At 37.5% G+C, this 20,659-nt stretch overlaps 3 protein-coding genes across 19 annotated transcripts in view; 2 read left to right on the top strand and 1 right to left on the bottom strand.

Moving 5' to 3' along the window:
• Nucleotides 1-3,175, top strand: part of dock7 (dedicator of cytokinesis 7) — a 47,448-nt gene extending 44,273 nt beyond the window's left edge. For 14 of the 16 annotated variants that reach the window (XM_079884387.1, XM_079884386.1, XM_079884384.1 and 11 more), the window contains 4 exons: nucleotides 109-252; nucleotides 946-1,052; nucleotides 1,396-1,563; nucleotides 2,717-3,175. In XM_079884387.1, the coding sequence (XP_079740513.1) occupies nucleotides 109-252; nucleotides 946-1,052; nucleotides 1,396-1,563; nucleotides 2,717-2,759 (462 nt within the window). In that variant the 3' untranslated portion in view covers nucleotides 2,760-3,175. Of the gene's footprint in view, nucleotides 1-108; nucleotides 253-945; nucleotides 1,053-1,395; nucleotides 1,564-1,917; nucleotides 1,938-2,716 lie in introns of all 16 variants that reach the window. The other 2 variants (XM_079884385.1, XM_079884394.1) reach the window with 1 other exon arrangement.
• Nucleotides 3,176-3,647: 472 nt separating this feature from the next.
• On the bottom strand, nucleotides 3,648-10,350 carry usp1 (ubiquitin specific peptidase 1). The gene is made up of 9 exons (XM_079884398.1): nucleotides 10,197-10,350; nucleotides 9,632-9,813; nucleotides 9,410-9,536; nucleotides 8,385-8,483; nucleotides 7,419-7,585; nucleotides 6,623-7,293; nucleotides 6,102-6,266; nucleotides 5,789-5,990; nucleotides 3,648-4,897 (listed from the first exon to the last, which is right to left on the bottom strand). Exons 2-9 carry the CDS (start codon nucleotides 9,808-9,810, stop codon nucleotides 4,138-4,140), a joined length of 2,370 nt encoding a protein of 789 aa, XP_079740524.1. The 5' UTR covers nucleotides 9,811-9,813; nucleotides 10,197-10,350; the 3' UTR covers nucleotides 3,648-4,137.
• Nucleotides 10,351-12,421: 2,071 nt separating this feature from the next.
• The window catches only part of kank4 (KN motif and ankyrin repeat domains 4), a 51,549-nt gene continuing 43,311 nt past the window's right edge, over nucleotides 12,422-20,659 (top strand). For both annotated transcript variants that reach the window (XM_079884836.1, XM_079884834.1), the window contains exon 1: nucleotides 12,422-12,616. The gene's annotated coding sequence lies outside the window, so the exon portion shown is untranslated. The remainder of the gene's footprint in view (nucleotides 12,617-20,659) is intronic.

Raw genomic sequence — 20,659 nt, 5'->3', positions numbered from 1 at the left:
AAGAAAGATTGATGTATTGACTCGTTATTTAAATTTGGCTAATTTTGAACAAAAAGATTACTGTGTACCTTAAGGAAAGATTTTAAGACATTAATATTTGCTTTTCAGATCATCTCCACACCCATTGAAGTAGCCATTGAGGACATGCAGAAGAAGACACAGGAACTGGCCTTTGCCACTCATCAAGACCCATCTGATGCCAAAATGCTGCAGATGGTTCTGCAGGGGTCTGTTGGCACCACTGTTAACCAGGTGACTCCTTGGGCCTATTCACTAAGTAGTACATATGCAATATCACTGTCATTATTTTCTGGATTAATTTGTGCAGTTTGGGCCTGGTTTCACAGAAAGGGCTTAGATTAAGCCAGGATTAGGCCTTAAGACACTTATGTAGCTTTTATAAATGTCCCGTAGGAAAAAAAAAACATTGCTGATGAGCATCTTGAGACAAAACAGTGGCACTGACATATTTTAAGATATGCAAGTGCTAGTTGCTTTCAATTAAAACAGCTCAAGCATGCATTTTAGTCTGGGACCATCTTAAACCTTGTCTGTGAAACCAGGGGTTTATGACACCGTAACAGTAAATGACCATACACTTAATTGCTGGAAATTCAACCTCCAGAATTTGTAATATATTGCATTACTATGTAGCAGTGCTAACTATTTGATGAATGTAGTTACTTCAATACTTTAAGAATGAAAGACTTCAGATCTCATTTTATTTCATATTTATATTAGTTTGGAACCTGATGTCCACGAACTTAAAAAAATATATATACACAACAAATTCATTATAAATGAATAATAATAGTTTTTAAGTCGTTAGTATCAAATGTCCATTATTGCACAGCCAAGTATCAGTGCAAACTTTGTGATGGTCAGTGGTCAAGTGAGAAAATAATTTGAATATTTCTAACCAACATATATTGTATTTCTCTTCAGGGTCCTCTTGAGGTGGCCCAGGTGTTTCTGTCCGAGATCCCAAGCGATCCTAAACTCTACCGGCACCATAATAAACTACGACTGTGCTTCAAAGACTTTACTAAGAGGTTTGATTGCAGATGCTCTAACACTGCATTTACATGGACTGCAGTAGTCCAACTACTGACCCCAAGTATTTCAGTATATTGAAGACATGTATACACTGTAATTAAACTTTTTTTTGTATCACATCAATCAAGAAATACAGCATAGTATGTTAATGGAATGATGTTTGCATACTATAGATGATGCCATTCAATTGAACTATTATCCTAAAAATAGCTGGATAATTGCAGTCCGTGTCTGGTTAAATGGACGATGATAAGACAAATGCATTATTTTAATTGTTAAATGGTGATAATACAATTAGAACTTGAAATTGCATAAATCAACCTTCAATAACCTCCCCAGGTGTGAAGATTCCCTTCGCAAAAATAAAAGTCTGATTGGTCCAGACCAGAAAGAGTATCAGAGAGAGCTGGAGAGGAACTATCACAGACTGAAAGAAGCTCTGCAGCCTCTCATTAACAGGAAGATCCCACAACTCTACAAACCTGTGTTACAGGTCAACTCACACAGGTCAGACAATACAAATGATGTCAAAAGCTGTTAAGAATGTATATTGCAGCTGATAAACTAGCTTACTGCAGAAACTTGGTTTAGCAAACTATGTTGTTTGAATGAATAACGGTGGGAGCTTGTACATCAAATATTGTGAAATGAATATAAATTCAGTTATTGTGAATCAAAATCAAATTACAATCAGGAAATGGACTCTATACCCAGTTCTATTTAGTGAAATGTTAACGCGTATCTTTCTTCAGGCCACATACACCGTCAATAGTTGGTTAATCATAAGCGATGACATGATTGTCCAGAAAGCTGTGGGTGTTTTGAATGCATTTAACCTCTTTTTTCCACTTTAACAAGCAGCAAAAGGACGGCTTGACAAGGTAGCCAAGTTGTTTGAAAGGATGTTTTTTAAACATTTTTGTTTACCATTGAAGGGATAGTTCACTTTGAAATTAAATTTTGGTATGTTTTAGCTTATCTCAAGGGCATCCAAGATGTAGGTATCTTTGTTTCCGCAGTAGTTTCAATTTTGATATTTTTAAGTCAAACCGTTCTTGTCTGTAATGCAAGTCTATGGTCACTGTCTCAAAGAGCATGCACAGAGAAATCCAAATTAAACAATTCCCCATCGTCAGTACACATTGATGGCCGCCCTAAGACACGAAACGAGCGGTTTGTGTGAGAAAACGAACAGTATTTATATCGTTTTTACCTCTTGTACACAACCACGTCCAAGTGATCTGAGGGCGCGCGCGCGTTCTGGCTTAGTATGCGCAAGCGCCGGAAAGTGTACAAGAGGTAAAAACGATATAAATACTGTTCGTTTTCTCACACAAACCGCTCGTTTCGTGTCTTAGGCCATCAATGTGTACTTACGATGGGGAATTGTTTAATTGGACTTCTCTGCATGATCTTTGAGGTGGTGACCATAGACTTGCATTATATGACTGACAGACAAGAACGGTTTGACCTAAAAATATCAAAATTGAAACTACTGCGGAAACAAAGACACCTACATCTTGGATGCCCTTGAGGTAAGCTAAAACATACCAAAATTTAATTTCAAAGTGAACTATCCCTTTAATAAAACTTTTGATTCCTCTGAAATTGTTTTACTCTTCTCTTCTTTCATAACATTAAGCTTTTCTTTTTCTTTCAGAGACTCTTTTAGCAGAATGAGCCTTCGCAAGCTAGACGTGTGAAGACTGAAGAAATAAAAAGAACATGCAATTTTATTTATTTGTATATATCAATCTTCCTCACCACATCAGTGTTTTTGCCATAAAGTAAAAGAAAAAAGTTAAGTGTTAAGGCGTTTGGTACATCATTCTAATTTTGTATTTGTTTACAAAATGGCCTGTTACATGATCATAAGAACTGATGGTGAATTTAGCATACAATGTGTCAAACCTATATTCAATTCCTGTGTGCACTTTTTTTAATTTAAGTTTTTTTTACTTCATCCCAGTGTATTTTTAATAATCACGGTACAATTTAAGAGTTTATTTAATCCTTATGGAAAAAGCAAAAAAGTGATGAATTTTTTTCAGCATTATGTAGTTTTATGTACCTTTTGTTTACTTTAAATATTTTACTAAATAAACAACTCTAATAGCCATTCCAGTGTGGTTGTGTTAAAGAAACTGTGCACCAAAAGACAATTTTATATGCTGGTGTTTTAATGTGGTAAATAAGAATCTACATAACCAGTAATAGAAAATATATTCATCCCCCCCCCTTCTCAAATACACAACAGAATGCCATGTAGTAATAGAGATTCTCCATGAAATGGTTTATTTATTGCTCATAGAGATCTAACTGTAATGTCAGGGCCTGCTCACAACATGGAAAAAAGAAGAAAAGCTTCTTAGACTGGACTGAGGTATGGCTGATAAACTATAAAAATAGAAAAATAGGTCACTTTATCCCTGTGGTCATTTATAGGCAATCAATACTCTGTACTTTCAAAGTCAACCACCTTTTAAACTAAATTTGATTCTCTGTGGAAATAGCCAAATGATAGATCATAACTGCAGCGGGGAACTAAACATTGCCTGTGCCTTCCAATTTTAGAAATTAAGAGCCTAACATGAAATCTACTAAGGATTAATAATAGCCTCCAAAAGAGGAATGTCAAAATTTGAATTCATACTCGAGACAAAACCCAAACAAGCAAGAATAATTGATCTTTAAAAAAATATATAAAATATCAGTGCGCAAGAAAATCATTTTGTGTTATTCATTACAGCTTCAAGGGAATGCTTGAATGTACAGGAAAACTGTCACATGCACTACTGTAAGTGCCAAGGTGCATTTGAAAAGAAGATGACATGGACTCGCTGAACAAGAGAAAAGAGCAAAGTACAAAAACAGTAAAAGAGAGGAGGGGAAAAAAAAAGTGGCATCAAATGACATAGCCTTGAAAGTTTCACATTGGTTTTCCACTGACACTTGTTACACAAATGTACGTATAAACTATTAACATATCCTGACTTGCTTTTCCATTTACCTGCAAATGTACTTTCATAGTCCATGTCTTAACAGTAAAACGTCATAACTGTGAGGAGTGTCCATATCCAATCACTGAGAGACTCTCTTGTAGAACAGCAGGTAGGGCGTAGAGGTGGAGCACGTCTCAGGAGAACAGGCTCGGAGGAAGTCCTCTTCTTCAAAGAGTCTCACTTCGGAATCATCGAACAGCATCCACTTTCCCTCAAAGTCCAAAAGGTTTCGCAGAGCGAGGTCAAAACTCACCTGGGTCTCGTCGCCCATAGCATCGGCTCCCTCTTCCTCAGTCTCTTTCTTCACAGTGTTCTGAAGCAGAGTACCGGTGGCACGACTGGCCAAGCTGGAAGCCTTCTCTGGATTGGTTTGCTTGCCGTTGCTGAGCTCATAACTGGTGACGGTCCTCTGTCCCCCTAAAAGCCCAACACCCTCGGAGCTCCTCTTGCCTCCTGCTTTGCCGGACATGCTGCTTGTTGAACTGGCTCTTGCCACATTGCGGCTCCTGCCAGACAAGCTGAAAGACACCTCACCGTCATCGTAATCTGTTTGAGGTGCCTCCTCTTTCTTCTGTTTCGGGTCTTCCTCTGTGTCTCGGTCTTGCTCTTCATCCTGAGGCTGAGGCCTGAGATTGGTGCGATGGAGATCCATCATGCGGATGTAAGTGGTGTAGTGACCACTGCTTATGGTTACTCCGCTGTGCATGACCACGGCGAAGAGCTCGTAGTGATGGCTCTGGTCAGGAGAATCAGGTTGAGTGCACCACTCGTGCAGTGATAGTTTGAGAGGGGTCTGCAGAGGTGTGTTCACCTTGGAAAGGCCAGCATAAGGGTCCATCCTGTTAAAGAGTGAAGAATTAATTGATGATAACTTTAACAAGACTGAATAAAATTATTTTGTTTTAAGTGTCTACTTCTGACTTTTCTTTGCTGTGTTACAAAAAAAGGCAATAACAATGTTTGCATTGTTCATGCCCATTGATTTAATTTTTTTTCTTCTTGTATGCAATCATTAGCTGTTTCCATCCAAAGTTGTGAATTTAACTTGTGCGCAAAATTGGAATATTGCATAAATTTACGAATAAAGCACCAGTGAGTCAAAGAGAACAAAATAGTCACATCCTGATAAACTGGTGCTAAAAATAACTAAGAACTGTGGGACAAGCTTCTGTATATACAAATGTTTGGTATAATTCCCTCTCAGAACTACATGACTGTGTTCCCTAACAGCAGCGTCTGCCTCCGAACGCAAGATGACATTTCAGAACAACCAAAACAGCATTTCAAAAAGATCATTCTGCTGGTTAGTCCAGTTATGCTGACCCATCTCACAAAGTCCCATTATTTTTTTTGATGCGCATTGTGGAATTTATTTGTTAAATGTGTTTCCATCATAGTTTATGTGCATGTTTTCTTATTGGATAAAAAATTATCCGACTCAAACGAGCACATAAGTCTTGTATGCGCATGTTTAGAATTTATGCCCATCTTGGCATTTTCATCCAGCAGTTTTTGATGCGATATCCCAAAATGCGCAGAAAAATAGGTGGATGGAAACATAGCTATTAAGGACAAGGTGACACTTTTTGAATGCCTTCTTGAGTCCAAATCATGTCTTACATGCTGAAACAGCAACAAAAAAAAGTTACAAAAATTACTCATGGGAGCTCTTCACTGTTCAGTAGTTAAAAGAAAGGAATTAAGCTCTAAAATCAAACAAGAGTACATACTCAGAGCCATTGGCAGCAAAGCATTTCAGGTGGATTGTTACGACTTCTGGTGTTTTGTCAAACAGAAGACTTCTCTCAGCTTCTGTGTAGTGATGACAGGTCTCACAGAAATATTTATCTTGACCCACAATCCGCTCAACAGATGCAAATTGAGATATGGCCCACTTGAGAGTTTTCAGCTCAGGCTTGGGATCTGGAGAAACTGAAAAGGAAGTATACAGTTATGAAAATATGAAATGTTTTAACCAGCATCAGGGAGTGTTGACTGATGGACACAAACACAGATGGATTTAAATGCTTTCAATGTACTCACTCTCAGAACTGGAGTCAGGGGAGCTGGTCTCATCCTCTTGCACAGGTACGCTGATATCTTGAAAGTCCTCTCTCCTCTCTGTGAAACACTCACATTCCAGGCAGCGTGTCCGCAGCACCAGCTGACCCTGGAACATCCACTTCAGCACATCCAGGCCTGATGGATCTAATCATACAAAGCAATGCTTGTAGTTATTGATCACAAATACATATATATATACACACACACACACATACACATACATGCATAATACATTATATATATATATATATATATATATATATATATATATATATAAAATAATAATAATAATAACATTAATTAATAATTACATTTCATTGCAGCTCTTCAAAACATTTTTATAATTTGTTTATAAATTATCATCATCATTTTTCTCTTATCTTAAATGTCCAGCTCAAATGTAGAGACATTGTTAGTGAATAGTACAGATTTTCTGTTTCTAAAAAAAAATATGGATAGAAAATATAATTTGATTGCAAAACTTTGACAAATATATTTACCTTCACTCTTTCCCAGACTCTGTTTAACACCTTGAGTTCTGCTCTCGTTCTCAGATGTATCCTTCTCCTGCTTCTCTTCGGCACTACAATCGGATTTCTTCTTGATTTCCCCTCTCCCTCCTATGTGTGAAGTAATACGTCCCATGCTGCGGAACTTCGAGAAGATGCTAGGCTGCTTCCCAGATGGTTTCAACCAGCCAAGCTTCCCTCTCCTTGTCCTCTTTCCCACCTCTTTGGGGGAACTGTCATTCTTCTCTTCCTCTGTGGTGCTCCCTCTGTCCTTCTCTTGCTCTTTTTCCTCTTGCTCCTCTGCCCCATTCTTGTGGTTAGTTTCCGAACTTTCTGTGGTTATGTCACTGGAGGACTTGCGTTTAGAGCGGGTCATAGGCACATTTTCCTCATTTTTCTTTGCCTTGCATTGAGATTTTGGCTTCTTCTTAGCGTTGCCTGCTTCTGTGTCGCTCTTTCTCTTTCCACTCAGCTGGCCGTCTGAGCTCCCATCATCCTCGTGCGTGGTCTCCCCCGTTCCATTGCTCATTGTGCTCTCCTTCTGGTTGTCTGTTTGCTGTTTTTTGATAGTGTCACAGGCCTCCTGGATACTTGCTAGGATGCACTGCAGTACCTCCTGTGCATCATGTTGCAAGTAACCCTCATACATTGGATTGAGCTGCCTGTAGAGGAGAAATCGAACAGGTTAGTCTAGAAACTCATTCAGGCCAAGGTGACCGTGGCAAGAAAAACTCAACGAGATGTTTAAATCTCTTTTCAATGTTGTTGAACGACACTCTGGCATTACCTGAGCGTGTTAAGTAGCTTGCGGGGTGGTGTGGCAAGCTCTCCGTCGCTGTATTTTTCAGGGTTAAGCAGGAAGCTGGATTGCAGCTGTTCCACAGAGGAGATGAGGCTGTGGAAACTGCCCAGAAGCTCCATGGGAACAGGTAGGGCATTCTCTCCAGAGTCCCCCTGATAACATCAAACATGCTATGTTAATTGCAATCAACTATAGTCAAGGCAGCAATATTAATATATTCTGTACATGTATCCAATTAGCTAATTTAGTATATTTATCAATGTAACAAATGTAGATCTTTTTTTCTAAATTTGGGCTGTGCCGGTAAACTTGACAAAGTTGGCTGAGCAGCACCTGAATATTATGACACTATAATGTCCCATACATTTTAGCTTTGAATTCTGGTTTGCAATCTGGTCACTCGATTATCAGCGAATTGAACAATATTCCATTAGTTATTCCACTGGACATGGAATCTCTTGTTTCTTTTCCCAAATCTTCACTCACGTCTCACCCATTTTCTAAGGGGATTATAAACATCTCTTCCTTGGTTCACTTTTAATTAGGCCTATTATATTTGTACTCTTTTAGTTTCGCTTTCTCTTGCAGCGCAAAATCAAACATAGCCTAAATGCCTTGCCCTTGTGGAAGATAAAATTCGCTCTTCAGACCTTTTACAACAAGTAGAAAACATGATAATATCAGAAAAGAGATTGATGGTCTTTTTCCTGCTCGTGTCCCACATCCCTCTATATGGCTATATGACACGTCTTTATGTGGAAATATAAAACAAATGTTTTTTTTTTTTTTTTATATTTAACTTTATTATATTATTTAAGTTACCATTATTTACTGATATTTATGTCAATGCTTTACAGGCTTTAGTGTGTTGTTACTTTTTTGCTCAACTAAACACTGATTTTTTTTTTTTTTACATTTCAAAACAACCCCCTACCTCTTTTTAAGACCCACCTCATTTTTGGCACCATCTTCTTGCTGTTGGTCTTTCAGCTTAGCCAAATGACACAAAGATCTGATGGCCTCTTTAAAACCAGGACAGTAATGTAAGACCTGTAATTTGTAAGAAGGGTAAACTCTGTTTAATTAGTCCAGTTTAATTGTCCAGACTACTATAATATTAATATGCAGACATTTAAGGCAAAACACCACAGGCAAAATAGCTGGTCAATTTTGAGGTTTCAGGCCATTTTGCTTCCTTAACATGTCTTCTTTCAGACTAGTGAAACCAAAACATCCAAAATACACATTTAAGTGTTTATTTTATTACACTTTATCTACATGCATTTATTTTTAAATGCTGCCTTCTCATTTTTGGGGGGGAACTGAGGCAGAAATCTCCACTACAGTAGCACTTACATACACTTAAATAAACTTTACAAATTTATTCCTATCTATATTTTTACATAGGGATTCAATTATAATAATTGATCATTTGCATATTTAAACATAACAATTTAGAAAACTTGCCATGCAAAACAATCATCTTAAAGGGATAGTTCACCCAAAAAATGTTGTCAAAAATGTTCAACCCCTCCAGGTGTTCCAAACCTGTAGTACGAGTTTCCTTCTTTTGCTAAACACAAAAGAAAATATTTTAAATAATTTTGGTAACCAGACAGTTGACAGTAGCCATTGACTTCCATAGTAGGAAAAAAAAGAAGACTTCCATAGAAGTCAATGGCTACTGTCAACTGTCTGGATACCAACATTCTTGAAAATATCTTCTTTTGTCTTCAACAGAAGAACAGAACTTCAACAGAAGTTTGGAACAATATGAGGGTGAGGAAATAATGACAGTATTTTCATTTTTGTGTTAACTATCCCTTTCATTGTACTGTGATAAATCAATGTGCAGAAGTATACTGATCTATAAGTCTGTTTTGTTTTTTGTTTTTTAAAACCATATTCACCTGTGGTATCTTGCCTTAAGAACAGTGTTATGAATAAAACATAAGCAAGTAAGCTGAACTGCATACCTGAAGGATGCTATTCAGATAGCAGGTGTTCCCCAAATTATTAAGCCCTACAAAGGGCACCAGGCTCTCGCGCTTCTCACCAGTAAGAGGAGATGAAGGGCAAGGCATTGGCACAACCTGGTCATGACTTGAGGGGGAAAAATGGGAACAGTTAGGAAAAATAATATGGTAGGCTACTTCAACATAATCCATATTTGATAGCATAATAACAACATGCCATACTTAGTAGTCTCTTCTGGTTCAGCGGCACTGCTGTCTTCTGCTGGGGGCTCTGAGAAGTCCAGGGCTCGTTTGGTGTCCTTCTTCTGGAAGAACTTTAGAGAGAGTTTGCTTTTCTTCACAGGACTGCCCGCTGCAGCCACCACTCCACCTTCACTATGCAGCCCGGGCATTTTAACCATTCACTAAAGAAGATAAAAGAGAAAGTAAAGCGAATGTCAAACACGTAACGCACTCACTCAAAATATTGAAGACAAGCCACGAACCGCGTGAGAACCTTGGGCTCAGATGTGCCCTATAAAATACTTGAAGCTGATCTGCTATAAATAACTCCAACTATCAAACTTTTATTCATATATTTAATCGTGTAATGTTTAATATTCGCGTCATATTGTTTTGAAATCCGTAGTGTGATCATTATTAATTCATATGTATGAAGGAACATAATTAATAGCAGTGTGGCTAACCGTAGCGGCCCAGCCCACACAACATGCACGTTAATTTCTGCAAGAGTAACGTTACTTTAGAATTACGTAATAAGAAATAGAAGTACATTTAATGGTCTTACCTAATGAGTCCTATTATTCATGCGTTACATTTTCGGAAAAGACAATCCAAAGTACGCAGTTTCGTTTTAAACATAAACAACTTGACATTATTACGCGCGCCTGCTGTAGATGTAGAACTTGGCGCTTTTTCCACGATTGAGACTCCCTGCTACTGCCTGAACAAAATGAGACGGTCGAAAAAATTGTGTGAGATTAAAGAATGAGCGCAGCCCGAATTTTACGATTTATTTTTGTTTTTGTTTGTGAAAATATATATTTTTCAAAACCATGAATAAAAATATAAATTAGTTTTCTGGCATCATTTTGGACTACCACATCGTGTTGTGTGCAGTTGTCTGACATTTTAAGCCGATCTGAGATCAGTAACGCGCAGGTTTGTAATTGTGTTGCGGATGGAGTTTGTGAATAGGAGGCTAAATCTGGATCAGCTTAAAAGGGAGCTTCATAGGTAACCGTCTGCACGGTAAATAAATCAATATCTTTTTGTAAAATATTCTAAATTAAGGTTGTTGTTTTTTTTTGTTTAAAGATCATCCTAACTGCATGCTTTTGTATGTTCATTTGAATGTATTTAGGGCTTCTGTTATTCGTACCGGTATGTCAAATTTAAAGTTGCAAGAAATTGAAAGGTACGTTTTAGCCAAAACATTAAATGAAAAACATTTTTTTAACAAAATAAATAAAATAAAACATCAGATTTCAATTTGCTTAAAAAATACTAAAATAACACGATTTTTTTCATACTAAATGTAGGCCTACAAAAAGTATTTTTTAACTTTCACCAGCAGATGGCCATCAAGAGTAATGCACGAGGAAAGCTAACTGGGACATTCAAGTAGCTACAAACCATCACATCTACTTCTTTATTTCTGGTTCCCATACTTAAACTGTAGCCTATTTTGACAACTAGCATGGGACATGAACTTTCCCATTGAAATTTTATTTATAATTATGAATTTAATGAACTTTTTATATGAATTACATGGGAAAGTGTAGACATAGGCTAATAGATGAAGATAATGATAATTTCAAGATAACATAATTTACACATAATTTCACCTGCCAATGAACATATTATACAGAGGCATCAAATCACATCAGCATCTGCTTACTTAGAACTCCCTTGTCAGTAAAATGTATGAGGAAGACAAAAACAGAACATTATTTTCTTTTGTGTTAGTGCTTGTGAATGCACCTTTATGTAGAGGAGACTGAGGCTAGTTGTCAAAAGGGCTATATATCAGTAACCACACTGGCATGCAAATGTCAATTGTGGTTGAACTGTTTTATGACAAGAATATTTGAGGTTGATGTTGTCACATGCGTTATCTTGCAATTTTATGCAATGTATTATTGTCTTAAAATTAATCTAATAATGATTATTATTTATCATAATAATATAATGTTATATAATTATTGTAATATAATCATTTATAATTAATTAAATGAATGTACTATATATTTACAATATTTGTTTGAATAATTTGAATAAAAAAAAATCTGTTTAATAATTGTTTTTCCATTTAAATTTACAAACAGAAACTACCCCAATAACATTATGCGTTAATATAATGCATATGTATTATTACATATTAACTATCCATTGGAGTGTGACAACTAGCCCTGGTCTCCCCCCATAAGCCAAATATAAATTCTTGTATTAAAATGTATAATATCTGTGCTTACAAGAAATGCACCTCTTTTTATTCCCCTCTAGTGTTAACCATAAAGCCTTGTAGAATGTAGTTACTGTCAGAGGCAAACCAGCCCTGGGATGAAGCTTTTGAGTCTGGAATCGCAGAGAAATAGACCAGCGCGCTCAAAGAATGAGAGGCATGTCCTGCACTCTTTCAGCCCCAGCTGAGCGGTGTGCTGTTTTTTAAATCACTTTACCACACTACCTCAGTGTCAGTGACACACACACCATACACACCGGCTGGATCACACACACACAGATGTCAATTCTTGATGCAGAGCTCAAGCAGCATATAGGCAATATGGCTAAACACCAGTTTAATCTTTTAGCAGCCATGCTCTACTACTTTAATCCTATAGCATTTGAATGTGATGGGGAAGCTGGATGGGGGGAGGGAGGGGGGGGGGGGGGGTGTTGACTACTGATGTGTGTGTGTGTGCTTGTGTGTGTCTGACCCTGCTATTGGATGAGCTCTGTGGGAGGGGTGTGTTCAGGCTCACAGTATAGCGCTTGTTATGAGAGCATTCTGCCGTCCCCTTCCACAAATCTCAATAACAACAGTATCACAGCCTCAGATTGTGAGTGTGTGTGTAGGGGAGTGAGGAGTGCCTCTACCGCCGTCGCAGCTGCTTGCGGCTTCCTCCTTGTGCTGGATTTCCTTGAAGGTCTGCCTTACCTCTGCAGTGCCTGTAGGAAAAACATAAGGGTCCCCCAGAGACTGAGGTAAGTGATGTGAGATAATGCATTCCTCTTCTGTCAGCTTCATTATTCAACTTTTTTCATGTTTACCTTTGGAAAATACAGCACACCTCTATACAGTAGATCCCACACACCCTCCCTTAAATCCACCCTTTTCATTTCTTGTTGAGCATTTCAGGAAGCCTTAGTGTGTGCTGTTTTTCTACTAATGATTTCATTTTTTAGATTGGTTGTCCAGAAACTAGATCCCTTATTTCAGACCTGGCTATTTTTATAGTGAGCTGGCCACCTTGACAGCTTTGGTCATTTGGCCATTATTAATGCTGTCTATGTGGGAAGCCCATCTCTCATTGCACAAATAGTCTCATCTCGCGCTTGGCTGTGATGTTTCAGTTTACCTCCCCGCTGGGTTGTCGTAATGTCGACCAGCTGGCTGTTACTATGTGTCAATCTGGAAGAGATGCGAGACCGTTTGATTGTGCCGTAGTGCAGCACTGCGCTCGTGACGCTGGGCTGCTAGATCTCGCGCGTCTGCAGTCAATAGCTCAGGCTTGGTTATTTAGCGATGGAGGCTTGCTCATTTGCTGGCTCATTTTGCCATCCAGAGACGGTGAGCTCAGCTGGTAGAGATCTCTCTAATATTCCACGATGCCCGAGGCGAGATCCTAGCTGTCATACAGAAAGGTTCCCTGTTTGATCTGTGTGCAGAGCGCTCTTTCCTGCCAGTTTCAGTCGCAACCGAGAGAGTGTTTTTCTATTCAGATGCTATGGGTTGGTCAATGTGCATATATTATTTTGTACATAACACATGTAGCTTTATTAAGCAGTGCGTTTTCTAAACGGCACGTTGACTGTAGCAACATGATTTGCTTATTTGTCACTGTCATGATGACTGGGAAAGTGTCCAAATTAACCTGAAATTCACAGACAATCAGTTTATGCAGGAACAAAACTGATATTGATATTGACAAAATAAAACAAAAAATAATCTCATTACAGAGTACAGACGGTCATTTCCTTTGCACAGGGTGCAGATTATGAGGCGTTCGGGGTGGGGGGACAAATCCCCCTAATTAAGGCCATGTACCCCAACAAAGGAAGTCAAAACAACCGGTTTGGGGGTCTTCAGGGGTTTCAAAAGTTTAAATAAAGGTAAAAACTAGATTAGAAGTTAGTCACAGCGGATGTTTTGACCTGTAGCCGAATGGACACTAATGAACAGGCCTGCGTTCTTAAGATGAGGTAACCATATAGCAACACTGCCAATGGGCGCTTTTTATTGCATTTATTAAAGATATATAATTTAAAAGATAATAGAACTAGGATTTATTGTTTAAGTTTTTGAAAATCTGACAAAAATAAAAAGTTACAAGTCTGTGTACTTATTGGCTTTAGTAAGGGGACAAAATCCCAATCCCATGAAGCATTGCAAACAGCATCGAATTAAAAACGAGGAAGAAATTGCCATGTATTTATCTACAAGGTTGACGAAGAGAAACGTAGTAGATTTTTATTAAATAACACAGAAGCAGGTAATCCAAAATGATAAAACACAACAAAACAGCGTGCCATGCACAAACAATACTGGACAATGAACTGAATGAACTGAGGGACTTAAATACATAAGGATAAAGAACTCAAAGATGAACAGGTGTGCTAATTAATCAAAAACCATACAAACCAACAAAGAGCGGGAAAATTAAACAAAGGAAACAACTAAGAGAAGCAAAAAAGTCATTGAAAACGAAAGTAAAATTGAAATAACCTGTAATATTAGGTACTCATTTAAAAATGTCTATATATATATACAGTGCTATGCATAAGTTTAGACACCCATGCTAAAGTTGACTAAAAAGAGGAATAAAAAATCATCTTTTGGAAATTGAACTTAATGCCTTAATTTAAAAAAATAGGAAAAATCCAACCTTTAAGGACACCAATTTTCTTTGTGAATGAATAATGTATCCGTAAATAAATAAATGTTCTTCCTTAAAATACAGAGTGCATAAGTTTGGACACCCCTATGTTAAATTCCCATAGAGGCAGGCAGATTTTTATTTTTAAAGGCCAGTTACTTCATGGATCCAGGATACTATGCATCCTGATAAAGTTCCCTTGGCCTCTGGAATTAAAATAGCCCCACATCATCACATAGCCTTCACCATACATAGATATTGGCATGGAGTACTTTCCATAAGATCATCTCTCAATGCAAATCAAACTAGCTATTAGGCTAACTGAAATAAAACCATGCCAATCTCTAGGTATGGTGAAGGCTATGTGATGATGTGGGGCTATTTTAATTCCAGAGGCCAAGGGAACTTTATCAGGATGCATAGTATCCTGGATCCATGAAGTAACTGGCCTTTAAAAATAAAAATCTGCCTGCCTCTATGGGAATTTAACATAGGGGTGTCCAAACTTATGCACCCTGTATTTTAAGGAAGAACATTTATTTATTTATGATACATTATTCATTCACAAAGAAAATTGGTGTCCTTAAAGGTTGGATTTTTCCTAACTTTTTAAATTAAGGCATTAAGTTCAGTTTCCAAAAGATGATTTTTTATTCCTCTTTTTAGTCAACTTTAGTATGGGTGTCTAAACTTATGCATAGCACTGTATAAATAAATATTTATATATATATATATATATATATATATATAGGCTATACAGTTATCCAAGCCCCATTGCAAATCAGGTTTATTGGCAAAATGTACAGACTTTCAGCTGTTTGCAATGAACAAATTAAACAAAAGTAATTGAAATAGCTCAACACTATAAAACTTTCAAGTGGTTTCCCAAAATGCAACTGAAATTTGCCACTTTTAATGTCTTCTGCAGTCTCAAAATTATTCAACCCCTTAATGGCAAGCATCTTTAGTACTTAGTAGAACACCCTTTTGATGTTATGATTCTGGCAGCGTTTCTGAGGAATCTTAGCCCAATGGCCTCCAGTTCAGTAATATTCTTGGGTTTGCGTGCTGCAACCGCCTTTTTTCAAATCCCACCAGAGATTTAAGGTGACTGTGATGGCCACTGTAGAATCTTCCAGGACTTCTTCTGCAACCAAGCCTTGGTGGAATTTGAGGTATGCTTGGGATCATTGTCCTGTTGGAAGATCCATTGACACACAAGCTTCAGCTTCCTCACTGATGGCATGACGTTTTCTCCTTGGATTTCATGTTGCTTCAATTAATCCATCTTGCCTTCCACACGCTGCGGGTTTCCAGTGCCAGAGGATGCAAAGTAGCCCCAGAGTATCACCGAGCTCCACCATGCTTAACTGTAGACAGAGGGTTCTTTTCAGCATATGCTTCATTCTTCTTCCTCCAGACATACCGCTGATCCATAGGACCAAAACTGATGAGACCAGTTTTGTCTCATCGCTCCACAGAATAGAATCCCAAAACTTCTGTGGCTTATTTATATGATTTTGAGCACATTTCTTTTGCTTTTGGGTCAGTAGTGGTGTAGTCTTGGAGTTCTGGCATGGAAACTGTCTGCGTTTAGTACAAGCCTTACTGTGCAAGCTGAAACCTCAGTGCCTGTTGCCACCAAGTCTTGCTGCAGGTCTTTTGCAGTCACTCAAGGGTTTCTCTGAACCTGCCTTCACTGCAGCCATGATAGCTTCCTTTTTCTGCCCCGTCCAGATAGTGTAACCACTGTTCCTTTAACTTTGAACTCGCAAACTATGCTTCCAATGGTCTCTCTAGGTACAATTAGTGCCTTCACTAAATGTTTGTATCCTGTTCTTTGTTTGTGAAGGGCGATGACTTTTTGGAACATTGTTTTGACTTAGCCATATTTCTAAAATGTAGTCAAACGTGACAAACCAACAAACCTAGCAAGTTCAGATATTGTATGTGTTCTAGCTCAATCACACCTGGTGCAACTAATGATCCCTTGATTAGTTGCATGAGGTGTGCTTGAGACAACACATGTTTTGCAGATTTGTGTTGTTGTGAGGGATTCTATTCAGGGGGTTGAATAATTTTGAGACTGCAGAAGTCATTAAAAGTTGCATTTTCAGTTGAATTTGCGGAAACCACTTGAAAAATTTGTTGTGTTTTGCAAAACAATTACTTTTGTTTGATTTGTTCATTGCAAAGAGCTGAAAGTCTGTAAATTTTGCCAACAAACCTGATTTGCAATGGGTCTTGAATAATTTTGATTACAACTGGATATGTATAAGTTTATTGCAAAATCTGCATCTATATTAGGCCTACCATACAAATAAGTATTTTTACAGCATAGGGACATAACATAATTCGCAGTGCTTCTTGGGAGTGGGTGCTATAGACCTCTTTTGGCACATCTCCACTTTCTGATTCATGTAACTTTCTGAACAGCATCATGGTTAATGTAAATTTTCACTAAAATTCTGATGTTAAACTAAATTATTCTAAAAAAAATTTAAACAATGTGGGCACAGCTTCAACAGAAGCTAATACCATCAATTAACAACCTCATAGCTTACCGTAGGGCTGTCTTTAAAGGTTTAAGTTTTGTTATGGAGAAAATAGTTTATATTTTCGGAACCCGAATTGTACTTTATTCATGTTCGGCTTCTGTGAACAGTAAAGCCTCAACTTCTTTGATTTGATCGGTCATCTTAATCATTTTGACACTAATGATAATCTTTTTAAATAATTACATTCCAGAAGGCACTGAAAACAAATAAATATCAAACGCAGCTGAACATCACAACATGCTTCTAAACACAGAAACAGAATAATTTATCATTGCAGAGAGACTATCTTGACAAACCTCATTCTTTACATGGCTGAGAGGGGGAAAAAAAGACACTATCAATGGTTAAACTATGGTGTTTATGTAAGATAAAAAATAAAATAAAAATTCCAAACTGTTGATTTCCCCTCCCTGCGTCCTGGTGGGCCCATATGCCTGACATACTCAGCAAACATAATAGACAAAATAGATATTTAGCTAATTGTGCTAATAGTGTCAAATTACGATTTGTGTTGCAACAGGGACTTTGAAAGATTGCTCGCTAAAAATTGCCTTTGGAAAACTATGAAAATGTAGAGTTAAAGAAGAAAGATTAAATTCCTTTAAAATTGCCAACCCCCTTGAAAAAGTCATTGTATAATTGGCTCACTGCCTTTCTTTGCACATGTAATGTCTTCCTGGTAGCCTACAGGCTGTTTGATGTTCTCAGGAATGCAGAGGTACATTAAACATGTGACCTAAGGGCCACCCAGGAGCTCTGACTCCCTAAAGATTTTCTTCAAGTTTACCATCATTCTAAGGCTCAGAAATACCAAGCCTTTCTATGTGATTTTGCTGACCCTGTGTTGTTGCAGCCCAAGTATCCATCCATCCATCCATCTATCCATCCATCCATCCATGTCTATAATTTATGCATGCATTTATTTATTTGTTTATTTATTTATTAATAGTAATTATATGATCGATTTTTATATTTATGTTTTATAGATTTTTATCCGTGCATGCATTTATTTATTTTATTATTCTCATCTTAAAGTAAAATCTTGTAAAGCCAGTGGACATTAGAGAAATAAACAGACAAGTTTTTGCTCTTGTGATCAGTCATGTGGGTTTCTTGCACCAGTAATTCCATAGCCTGGTTGATCTCTGAAACAGGCCTTTAATGGAAACAACAGAGAGACATATTGCGGTACTTATACCTGATATGTTTTAAGTCACTCGACTATTGCTGTTACGCTAAAATATTGCACATTCCTTAGTTTCTTGGATGTCTGAGGTGGTGGGCACTAGAAAGCTCTCTGTGGAGGTTATGGAATTTGGCATAGCGAGGTCTCTTGGGGCTTCACATGTGAGGCTTTGTGAGGGCGATTCCTTGTCCATTGTTTTCTGCTGAAGGACATTTCTCATAGAACGGAGATGGAAACAATGGCTAATATAATCTGCTCCTGCCCTTTAAATGTATTCCTCATATGTGCATAAAAAAAAGTAGTATGAGACCATGTGAACACAGAAAGATCTGTCTAAGAGCTACTCAAAGGAAAATCTTCTGACAAGTTAATTGTAGTTGCATATTCCATACTCCATGGATCTCATATTCTCAATGTAAACTTTGATTTGTATAAGAACCACAAGAGCTGACCGGACTTTTACTCTTATTGTGTTTTCATGTGAGGAAATCCCTGAGGGTCCAGTGGATGTGAATGTGTAGATGTTAGAAACACTTTGACCTCAAAGAGGCCCTAAGTCTGTTTCACACCATGATTTTGTTAAGCATAAAACTCATTATAAAGGTATAGTTCACCCACAAATGAAAATATTTTCATCATTTACTCATGAGTTTTGAAATCTGTTAGAATTTCTTTTTACTCCTTTCTATACACTGAAAGTGAATGGTGACCACAGCTGTCAAGTAAGATTTGCAAGGGAAGATTTTCAACGAATGAGAACTTTCATTCTTTTACTCGCACAAAGCTATCATATGACTTTAGAAGACTTGGAATTTAATGCATGCGTTTTACAGACGTTTCTATGATGCTTTTAAGGTGTTTTTTTGTTTTGTTTGACAGTCCCTGTTCCCAATATACTTGGAAGAGAACAACTTGAATGTATTTTGACATATTTCAAAGTACATTTTTTTTATTATTATTATTATTATTATTCATAAAAATAAGATTTACTTTCTTGAGGACAAAATCGGCATATTAGAATAATTTCTGAATGATCATGTGACACTGAAGACTGGAGTAATGATGCTGATAATCCAGCTTTGCCATCACAGGAATAAAATTACATTTTACGTTTTACTGTATTTTAATAAAATAAATGCAGTCTTGCTTTTAAAAAACAATTTAAAAAATCTTACCCACCCCAATCTTTTGAACGGTAGTTTAAAGTGCAACTCTGTATTGAGAGCTGAGAGAGTTTGTGGAATTGAGGGGTTGTGGATGTTAAGCTGTGAGCTGTCATCCTATTTTCTCTTGCTGTCTATCAGTGAGGGCAGCACAAAATGGGTCGAATTGAGAGTTAGGAATGTAAATAAGCTTAGCTGCATATCAGTGAATCAAGTGCAATATCAGTAAATCAGTTCCACTGTGAGCATGAGTACCTGCGTGCTGCTGTGTGTAAGAGTGCATGTGAATGTTCAAAGAAAAATGCTGGTTTTAAGTATGTTCTTGTGGTTGATCTCTTGTACAAATGTTCAGTTCAATTTGTGGGATCTATCCAGGCACATACTGTCTTCTCACTGTGTCCTAGACCAGTGAAAGACACATGGCCCTTTGGGTTGCACTAAATTACCATACCACCATTTTTTTTCCCCCAACCTCTTAAAGGAATAGTTCACTTTAAAATGAAAATTCTGTCATCATATACTCACCCTCATGTTGTTTCAAACCTGTATGAATTTCTTTCTTCTGCTGAACAGAAAGGAAGATATTTAGAAGAATGTCAGTAACCAGGCAGTTTCTGGGTCCCATTGACTTCCATAGTAGGAAAAAAATATACTATGGAAGTCAATGGGACCCAGAAACTGTCTGGTTTTGAAACAACATGAGGGTGAGTATATGATGACAGAATTTTCATTTTAAAGTGAACTATTCCTTTAAGTCTGACAGCTCCTCAGCTTCTATAGACTCATGGGATAGCAGATTGTCTACTGGTGGCACACTTCAGAATCTCAGCAGATGAAGTGTGTCATCTGGGTATTTTTTGCCTATTGGTAATACTGATAACATATACTGAATATTTAGACATACAATTATACAATGTCGCAGAAGAGCAAATGCATGTTGTGTTTTTCCTCATCTTCAGCCGTAGAGAATCTGCAGATAGAGAAGCTTGGAAAAGAGGTCTACACAGATGCTGAATGGAGGAGTTGAAACCTTCTGACCTCTTTAGGCAATAATTTCTGTTTGCGTCTGCTTTTGGTTGTTTTTGTCTGAATTCTTTTCTGTTTTAAGCAATAGAAAGACACTTGCGCAACTGTCAAAACATAGTCTTCCTACATATTTCATGATCATTTCATAACAATTTATGTTGTCATAAAGATTTACACTTTGGATTAGAAAGACACAGTTAGTGCTACAGTACATGAGT

This window comes from Squalius cephalus, assembly GCF_949319135.1.
Source record: "Squalius cephalus genome assembly, chromosome: 10".
Classification (NCBI taxonomy): domain Eukaryota; kingdom Metazoa; phylum Chordata; class Actinopteri; order Cypriniformes; family Leuciscidae; genus Squalius; species Squalius cephalus.
The sequence above is the reverse complement of the archived record's forward strand: the minus strand, read 5'-3'. Positions and strand labels throughout refer to the sequence as shown.

Excerpts from the sequence above, each read along its gene's own strand:
- usp1 (XM_079884398.1), bottom strand. The coding sequence starts at position 9,810 with ATGGTTAAAATGCCCGGGCTGCATAGTGAAGGTGGAGTGGTGGCTGCA. Across the intron at positions 9,537-9,631 it reads GAACCAGAAGAGACTACTAA|TCATGACCAGGTTGTGCCAA; the intron begins GTATGGCATGTT and ends TTCCCCCTCAAG. Across the intron at positions 5,991-6,101 it reads CCCTGACTCCAGTTCTGAGA|TTTCTCCAGATCCCAAGCCT; the intron begins GTGAGTACATTG and ends CTTCCTTTTCAG.